At 38.7% G+C, this 10,404-nt stretch overlaps 1 protein-coding gene across 1 annotated transcript; it reads left to right on the top strand.

Annotated features, from left to right (window-relative positions):
* The first annotated feature begins 9,026 nt into the window (after positions 1-9,026).
* Positions 9,027-9,959, top strand: LOC147522216 (uncharacterized). The gene is made up of 2 exons (XM_086567332.1): positions 9,027-9,216; positions 9,640-9,959. Exons 1-2 carry the CDS (start codon positions 9,027-9,029, stop codon positions 9,957-9,959), a joined length of 510 nt encoding a protein of 169 aa, XP_086423458.1.
* The last annotated feature ends 445 nt before the right edge of the window (positions 9,960-10,404 follow it).

Genomic DNA, 10,404 nt, shown 5'->3' with positions numbered 1-10,404 from the left:
CATGCATCATAAACACATAACCAGTAGTCAATCGTCATCTATCTAGATCACTTGTATAATCTGAATCCACATACTCACTGATATAACAAGTGCCTCTACCATAAACTAATCCCACATCCAAGGTACCCTTCAAGTACCTTAGTACCCATTTCACTGCCTCCCAATGCTACTTTTGAGGATTTGCCATATACTTGCTTACAACACTAACTGCCTGTAAAATGTCTGGGTGTGTGCACACCATAGCATACATCAAACTGCCTATGACACTTGCATAAGGAACATTAGCCATATACTTTTGTTCCTCCACCGAACTAGGAGAGAACTTAGCTGAAAGCCTAAAATGCCCAGCCAAAGGTGTAAAAACTGACTTTGCATTCTCCATACCAAAACGAGAAATTACTTTTTGAAGGTATTTCTTCTGAGATACAACTATCCGTCGTTTCTTCCTATCTCTGTCAATCTCCATGTCCAGTATCTTCTTGGTTTCACCTAAGTCTTTCATCTTAAACTCAGAGCTAAGTTGAGATTTTAACTTGTCTATCTCCACCATGCATGCTTTTGGAAGTAATAAGCATGTCATCCACATAAAGCCGGAGATAGATAAAGTCATTACCACAAAGTCTACGAAAGTAAACACAACAGTCATACTTACTTCGGGTGTACTCATGTTGCATCATGAATGTGTCAAAGTGCTTGTACCATTGCCTGGGCAATTGCTTTAACCCATACAGTGATCGATTCAATTTACATACATGATCTTCTTTCTCAGCAACAACTAACAAACCCTTCAGGTTGTCTCATATAGATCTCTTCCTCCAAGTCCCCATGCAAGAAAGCAGTTTTAACATCAAGTTGCTCTAACTCCAAGTCGAAGTGAGCAACTAAACTCAATAACACACGAATGGAAGTATGTTTGACCACCGGGGAAAATACCTCATTGTAGTCGACTCCTTTTTTCTGTGAAAAACCCTTTGCTACTACTCTTGCCTTGTACCCAGTACTGTCGAACTCAGGAATGACCTTTTTCTTTATGAACACCCATTTACTGCCGATAGTCCTTTTGCCCTTTGGCAATAAAACTAGGTCCCATGTGTGATAGATATCAAGAGACTCCATCTTTTCTTGCATAACAACCAACCAATCTCTATAATGAACATCTCTAACAGCTTCCTTGAAGCTATCTGTCTCATCATCTTTGATATTCAGTGCATATGCCACTAAATCCACCTGACCATAGTATTTCACCGGCTTCTCGTGCCCATACTTGTGCACTTCTTTAACTTGTCTCTTTGGCCTAGGGTCAGCCACTACAAGTTGCGGATGTTCATGCTCTTCTTCTTGTTGCTGTGTGGTTTCATAATTTGGTACCTCATCATGAACCAACCAGTCATCTGCTGCATCAGACAACTCAAGCTTAGTGGCTTGAACTTCTATAGACTCACCATTCTGCCCAGCTCCTTCTGGCTTACTGAAAGATAACACGGAAGTCTCATCAAAGGTAACATCTCTGCTGACCAGGAACTTGTGGTCTTCTAGACACCACAATCTGTATCCCTTTACCCCATTTGCGAAGCCTAAGAATATGGTTTTCTTAGCTCTAGGATCTAACTTGCTTTCCCTCATATGGTAGTAAGCAATCGATCCAAACACTCGCAAAATACTATAATCAGCTGGGTTACCTGACCACACCTCATAAGGTGTCTTACAATCTATAGCTGTTATACAGGTAACACGCCATGGACACTGCATCTGCCCAATACTATTTGCCTAGACTGGCATTAGACAACAAACATCTCACTCTTTCAAGCAAGGTTCTATTCATCCTCTCTGCCATTCCATTCTACTGAGGCGTGCCCCTGACTGTCCAGTGTCTGACAATTCCTTGTTGCACACAAAACTCTTAGAAAGGCCCATAGGTATATTCAGTACCATTGTTAGACCGTAGTGCCTTTACCTTCCTATCTGTGCGATTCTCAACCATTGCCTTCCATTTCTTAAATGTCTCAAACACTTCATCTTTCATTTTTATCATATACACCCACACATAGTTGGTATGATCATACATGAATGAGACATAATAGCGGTTACCTCCCTTTGAAGCCACTCTGGAGGGTCCCCAAACATCCATATGCACATAGTCAAGGATGCCTGTTGTCGTGTGCTTGTTTGACTTGAACTTGACTCTGCACTGCTTCCCATAGACGTAATGCTCACAAAACCCCATAATTGGCTTCTTCAAGTCCTTCAAGAACCCTCGCTTGCACAACTCAGACAAACCCTTTTCACTCATATGCCCTAGTCGCATATGCCACATCTTAGTGCACTCAGAATCATCACTACATGCAACCACTGCTACATCGCCTATCACCGTACTACCCATCAAAGTATACAAGGTTCCATGTCTTTGACCTTTCATAACAGTTAAAGAGCCACTGACAATCTTTAGGACTCCACCTTCGCCCACAAACTTGTGGCCTTTGGAATCCAAGGTACCAAGAGAAATAAGGTTTTTCTTTAGCTCAGAAACATACCTCACATTAGTTAAAGTCCTCACTATACCATCATGCATCTTGACCCGTATAGTTCCAATTCCTACTGTCTTACAAGCAACGTCATTACTCATCAAAACGGAACCACCATTAATACTCTCATAAGAAGTAAACCACTTTCTATCCGTGCACATATGGTAGGAACATCCGAAATCAAGAATCCACCTTTCGGCCATATAGTCTTGTGTGGACACACAGAGACTCAACTCCTCCCCTTCAGAGCCTGAAGCATAACTTGCCTCAATTTTTGCCTTACCTTTCTTCTTACCATCTCTCTTGTTCTCTTTCTTCGGGTGAGGACAATTACTTGCATAATGTCCCTTTTCATCGCAATTATAGCACTTCACATGTGTCAAAGGCTTCTTTGACTTGGACCTAGACTTCTCATTGCTTGTAGAAGCCTTTTCATATGACCTTCCTCTTACCACTAGCCCCTGACCTGCATCAATGCTATTCTCTACACGTGTCTTCTTCATCAACTCATAAGAAAGAAGTGCACTTTGAACTTCGTCAAGATTAACGTCTTCTTTGTTCATAAATGTAGTCATTAGATGCTCATAGCTTTCTGGCAAGGAGAATATTAAATATGCCGCTTGATCTTCATCATCCATCTTCATGCCCACATTCAAATAATCCGCTAGGCGTCGACGGAACTCACTAACGTGCTCTTGCATCGTTGAACCATCCACCATCATGTACCGATAAAGACACTTCTTAAGGTACATCTTGTTTGTCATGCTCTTGGTCATATACATAGACTCTAGTTTGAGCCAAATACTGGCAACAATATTTTCTCCCATCACACTATACATGACCTCATTAGCAAGACATAACCGGATTGATGAACAAGCCTGAAGATCGAACTCTTCCCAATCATCATTACTGATACTCACCGCCTTAGATTTAATCCCCTTTAAAGCCTTGTGCAAACCTTGTTGGATGAGGATGTCCTTTACTTGGACTTGCCAAATCCCAAAATTATTCTTCCCATTAAATTGCTTTATTTCAAACCTTGCGTTTGACATCTTGGGAGCCATCTTTCAAGTTATACACAATAGCCCAAAAAACAATTTCACTTCGGAATTTAATCAAACACCTTGTCTACACAAATTTCGAGCACTAAACTCAAAATCCTAGATCATAAACCTACGCTCTGATACCAATTGTTGTGAATAGGACAATGCGGAAACAACGTTACCCATAACAAATAGATCAATCTTACACAAGGATCGATCATTCTCACTAGACAAAACTTCAACACCATCTAAACAATATCCCAACACTTCTCAATATCAAATAACAAGCATATAAAGTAAAACAATTAATGTAAAGGAAGAACAAACCACAAGACGAGATATATCGTGGCTCGGCAATTTGCCTACGTCCACATTGGGAGTTCCAAGCTTTACTAGATGTCTGGAGTAATATATTACAAGTCTCTCAATTCACTCACAAAGAATTAACACTCAACTTACAAAGAATTGCTCTCTTATAATCTCTCTCTTTCTTGGTTTTAGTTAAGTTAGGTTTCTACAGAAAAAACCTATATTTATACTATTTCAGAAAAAACTTCCGAAACAGTCTTTTCATGTTGAAATACGGTGGAGTGCGGGGCGCGCCCACGACCAGGCAAAGTCGAGCGCAGGTCGCGCTTTGGTCGCAGAAAAAGTACTGGAGTTTTCTAAAGGCATGAGCGCGGGTCGCACCTTGTCCAGGCATAAATAGAGCGCGGGTCACGCCCTTCACACCAGAGAGAAAAATACGTTTTTTTCTCTACAATATTCAAATACGTACAGTTCAGCGAACGAAAATTTTCAGTAGCAGCCTTTAAGTTATTTTGAATAGAAAAGTTAGAGGCTAGCGTAGCTGAAATTCATATTTCCGTTAAACTTGCAAAACATGGCTTTATCTATCACCAAAATAAGACTTCCCTTCATGGCGACCCTGTCAAAATATTATTCGGTGTGTCTTTACTTGCACAAGAAATATATCATGTTGTACGTTTACTATCATTAGGAGAAAGTGATAGTCCGTTCTAACTAGTTGAAGATCGGCATCGCTTTAAGTTGGCAATATATCCGCTTCTATTGTGTATTTGATTAAAAATTTGTTGCCTGAAAATTAAATTCCTAAGTGCAAGTTAGTAGACTTTCAAGGAAGAAGTTCCCATCAGCTGAAATCTTGATGAGAAAATAAACAAAGCTTCCTTTTCTTGTTAGAGTAGAGTCATGGAGTGTTCCTTCGAGAAAATTAGTGCCAACTTCGAATGGGAAATAGAAATAAATCAATCAGAAAATCTTGGTTAGGACATATATTTCAAAGGGAAGTTTTCCTAAAAGTTAAGATGAAGAAGACTCAGATCTAATCAATCAGTAATAACTAATGACACGCTTCCACTATTTTTCACCTACATAATGACCAAACTTTGAGTGCGGCCTACTAGCCTACTGGTATGTTTGATAAGAGTAGGAGTGATACTTTTCTAGCATCAAACACCAAATTTCTAACAATTTGGTGTTTTTTCATCTTCAGGAGAGTCACATGTTGATGAAAACACCAAAAAAACACCAAACAAAACACCAAATCGGCCAAAATTTGGTTCCAGCTTTGGTGTTGTATCAAATATCTCACGCAGTTTTTACCACGCTGTTTTTCTAACACCGCATGGGCTTGGGCTGCTAAGTGGGTTTGTATGGCGCGGTTTTGCCAACACTGCCTGGGATTGGGTTTCTATTGGCGCGGTTTTGCCAACACCGCATGCGTTTTTTCTAAAAATTAGGAACTATACATAAAAGTTAAGAAATTAAGAATTGTGTAATTGAAGAAATTAGGAATTGTGCAATTGTATCTAAAAATGATAAAATGATTATGATTATCAGATTATGTATCCAAAATGATAAAAATGATCCAAAACCTATGATTATGATTATATATACAAAACGATAAAAATGATCCAATATCCAAAATGATCTAAAATCTATGATTATGATCCAATATCCAAAATGATCCAAAACCTATCATATTACATAAAATTTATTTAGCTATCTTCTTACACCCTTTACCACTCGATGCCTCTCCTCTCTCTATTTGGATGTTCCGAAGCTGCTCCTCTAAGTTTCTAACCTGAGAACCAAGATCTTCTCTGTCTGCACGAAGGTTAACTATCTCAGCTTGAAGTTCCTCATATCCCTGATGTTGTTGCGTGTACACCTGCTGAATATCCTCATACGTTTTTTGAGTCTCGTCATATGCACGTTGGGATTGCTGATATGTTTGAGAATATGCCTCCTCTCTTTCTTGGCTATAATGATACATGACAGTCCTCATCCCATCAAACATACAAATCTGGTTCTCATATCTTTTCCGAACCTCAGCTTGAAAATCCAAGAAAATACATTGCGAGTACATATTATATATATATAATGAATAAGAAAAATAAAATAACTAAACTCTCCGTGGTATACTGATCAATCTGCGGTTCTAACTCATGGCAACGAAAGCACGAGGCACCTCGGGGAATGGAAATGTAAGTAGCCTCCCCATCAGTCCACACACCGACAAACATTTGAAGATTACCGCGCATTACGGTGAATTTGGATGATATGCATTCAGAGGTTGTGGGTTGTAAACAGGCTGTGGTAGATGAGGAATACGTAGCTCACGTCTCATCCCTTCTAGGCCTACAAACTCGAAGTTGCTAGCCTGACCAACAGGGGGCAACAACGAACCCATGGAGACACGGTTCCACCATCTATAATACTGATCAGCAGTCTACTCAACAACAAAAGAAGACGCATCTGGCCAAGGACCACAACTGGCATGAACTTCATGAACTTGAGTTCTACTCCACGACTTAGCATCACTAACATCTGGTATGGGAGCACATGGAACTCCATAACGCCGGTCATCCGTCTCCAACATCCGCCGCCACAAGTATTCAAACCTTACGATCCACGATGCGACAAAAACAACTCTGTGACGTGACAACACACAAGCATGCTGCACAACTGGATCATCAAAGGCAGTAGACAAACGCCAAGGTATCCACTCAATAGATGACAATGATCTAATATCAATCTAAGCATGAGCCATACAGACATTATTTCTAATCTGCCCACTGTTACGAGTCAAGTGAGGCCTTGACCAACTAGCAAATCTAGGGCGAGTATCAGCAATAATGTCTATGTTAGGAGAAAGACAACGAAAATACTCATAAAACCAAATCTCTAAAAGTCCTGTGAATCCTGCAATCTGAGGACTTCTACTTCCGAATGTCTGTGAAGATTTATCTAACGCCGATATTAATATGACATATATTGAGCTACCAAGGTCATAATCTCTCATATTATGCAAATCAGAAACATAAGCATAATATCCAAGTTGTAATGTAGAATGACCATTTGGAAACAGAACATGCCCAATAAAAAAACATAAAAAAAAGCCCTAACATACACATCAACACCCTCACTACCAGGTAGAACAGTCAAAGCTAATTCCGCTCGTGTATCAGGATCCAAGAGGGGTTCCATATATGCAGTCTTAATATGAGATAACTTAATACCAGAAGAATCATAAGCATCCGCATCTAAGCGAGGAAAACTTATAAGCATACTACCAATATTCTCATAATTTGTATTAAAAGGTATCGGTTGGCCTATAACGATACTCAACCCAGAAATCATGGTGAAGTCTAGTAGTGTGAACCCTAACTTTGCACAAGAAAAATGAAATATATCAGTTGTATTCCACCATCTTTCAACTAAAGCTATGACCACTGCCCAATTAGCCTTCTCATAATCTACATAAACCAAAAGACCCAAAGGTGTACACATAATACTATCTCTAATATGTACAAACTCATCCAAACTCTTAATAACCTTTCACCACTCTCTAACACCAAGTAAAACCGATCTAACTTGATAGTCAATAACTTGCTGATATTAAGAAGAAAAAAAAATGCATATAAGATAATTAATTAATTGATCAAACTCAACTAATTAATGCATAATATTCAAAATATTTAATCAAAACTAATTAATTACCTGAGAATTAGCCACAGCACTCGAGAAGTGTTTTGTATCACGTGTAGAAGACACAACTTGCATATCAAGTGCTTCACCGGGATTAAATTGTCAATCGAAGTCGTTCATTTGATACTCAAGTACATAGGGATGTCTATCAGTCGGCATGACATTTTCGGCTTCTTCTCTCCCACCTTCTTGTACTTCCTCGGGTTATTCTACCTCTACTTGATCGCCAATGTCGTTTGTGTACTGCCAATACACATCGTCATCACCGTCAAAAGATTCAAAATGATCCATATAAAATTTCAAGAGTTTAGGTAGGTTTTTGTTATTTTTTTTACTAAGGAGAGAGTTTATAATTGAGAGAAAAGTTAAAAGTGATTGAACTGTGCGGTTTTGGTCATCTTTATATAGAAATAGCACGCAGTGTTAAGAACACCACACGGTTTTTGGAAAATCGTGTGTCAGATGGGCTTTAGTGGCACGGTTTTGGGAAAACCGCGTAGACTATATGGCGCGGTTTATCCAAAACCGCGTCATTTGCTGTCGAAAATTTGATGTTGCTCCTAAAGATGGTTTATGTTTTTTTGGTTTAGTGTTTGGTTTGGTTCAAAATTTTAGTGTTTTTTTGGTTTCACTACTAAAAGATGCTCTAAAGCTTCAAGTTTGGCCGTCGCATTTAGCAACATAAAAAGGATATGTTATTACAACATACTCAGAGCATCATCAACGCATTGCTATTTGCAATTGTGACACATCAGTGTTTTTAGGAAATCAAAAAAGTAAAAAATGAATCAAGTACCAATAAGAAAAATTCTTGTTTCCATTTCGCACGGCTAAAGTTGTCCCTTGGATTCTTTTATAAATGGCACAAGTTGTCCCGTCCATCAATTCCCCCCATTTTTATGGCGCCAATCCATTTTCGCGCCCATTGTTTCCCTCCACTTTCTACGTTACATATCACAGATGAATCACAGTTGAAGCATCCATAATTTCTTCATCTCCTCTCATCAATCAAACTTTTTATATTTTGTCATGGGTTCTAGTAGTCATAATAGCAATTGGTGCGAAAGAGTAAGTGAACTAATTTTCGACGATGATGATGAAAATACCATAATCGTTCAACAAATGCAAAGTGATGCAGTTGTAGTGGTGTCAATGATTCCGGCTTTCAACGCTTTATCTGTACCAAAATGGGGTGGATCTGTTGATAGTAGAGAATACACTAACCGCGATCGTGTTGGTGCGCATGAACGGTTGGTGGCTGATTATTTTGCTGATAGACCAACTTATAAAGCAAGTAAGTTTCATCGTAGGTTTCGTATGAGAAAACCACTTTTTAACAATATATTGGAAGTTGTCACTAATTTTGATCCATATTTTAAGCCTTCTTGTGATGCTCTTGGTTTGCCTGGGGTTTCGGGTTTGGTAAAATGACAATACCGCAATATAGATGTTTGCTTATGGTTGTCCAGCTGATTCAATGGATCACTGGATAAAACTTGCTGAGAGTACGGCCCGAGAATCACTTCATCATTTCTGCAGTGCAGTTGTCAACTGTTTTGAAGAACAATACCTGAGAAGCCCAACGGAAGAAGATGTAACACGTTTGCTTGTAGTAAGTGAAGAACGCGGTTGGCCAGGTATGTTGGGTAGTTTAGACTGTATGCACTGGGTATGGAAAAAATTGTCCAATTGTGTGGCATGGAACTCATTTGGGCCATGCTAGAAAAGCGACTGTGATTTTGGAAGCAGTTGTAGACCAAGAGCTATGGTTTTGGCACGCATACTTTGGAATGGCTGGATCGTGTAATGATCTTAATGTGTTAGATAATTCTCATTTATTTGATAATTTAGTCAGAGGAACAGCTCCAGCTTGTGTTTATCAAGTTAATAACAATCCTTACAATATGGGCTACTACCTTGGCGATGGAATATATCGACCATGGGCTACATCGATTCAAACAATCCCATCTCCCCGCTACTCCTATGGATACTAATTTTGCAAAAGCGCAAGAAGCATTTCGTAAAGATGTGGAATGTGGTTTTTGGTTTTTCTGTGCTAGATTTGCAATTGTTAGCGGGCTCTGCTTTCGTCGATGGGGACAGAGGAGCTCTATCCCATATAATGAAGACATGTATTATACTTCACAACATGAATGTTGAGAATGAACGTAATGTACAACTTCCAAAGTGGAAACCACCTTCAGATGAACGGTTGCGGCATGAAGTTGAGATGCAGAGTAATGACCATCTGTTTGTGCAAAACATGGTAGCCAGGACATTAAGTATTCGTTGTGGAGCTACTAATCAACAATTGAAGAATGATCTGGTTGAACATCATTGGGCACGTTATGGTGCACGCCACAACCAAAGGAACAACTAATAAGTTTGTTTAAGTTTGTTAACTGTGTTTTTTAAGTGTGCTTTATGTATTTTCTATTAACTGTACTTTCATCATGTTTGTTTAAGTTTGATTTGTCTTAGTTGAATTTTCTGTTAACTGTACTTTCATCAAGTTTTGGTGCTTTCTGTATTTTCTGTTAAGTGTAATTTTATCAAGTTTGTTTTGTTTAAATAAGATTGTGATTTGTTGAATAAGATTTGCACATACTTGAAATTAAAAACGTTACAACATACTTGAAATTAAAAACGTTACAATATAATTGGAATTTAAAACGTTACAACATACTTGAAATTAAAAACGTTACAACATATTTGGAATTAAAAACGTTACAACATACTTGGAATTAAAAACGTTATAACTAAAAATCATCATCTTCATATTCTTCATTTTCATCCCTCAGAAATGGATTGGGAGAGCGTGGTTG

This window comes from Coptis chinensis, chromosome 1, assembly GCF_015680905.1.
Source record: "Coptis chinensis isolate HL-2020 chromosome 1, ASM1568090v1, whole genome shotgun sequence".
NCBI lineage: Eukaryota > Viridiplantae > Streptophyta > Magnoliopsida > Ranunculales > Ranunculaceae > Coptis > Coptis chinensis.
The sequence above is the reverse complement of the archived record's forward strand: the minus strand, read 5'-3'. Positions and strand labels throughout refer to the sequence as shown.

Excerpts from the sequence above, each read along its gene's own strand:
- LOC147522216 (XM_086567332.1), top strand. The coding sequence starts at position 9,027 with ATGTTTGCTTATGGTTGTCCAGCTGATTCAATGGATCACTGGATAAAA. Across the intron at positions 9,217-9,639 it reads TGAAGAACGCGGTTGGCCAG|ATTTGCAATTGTTAGCGGGC; the intron begins GTATGTTGGGTA and ends TTTCTGTGCTAG.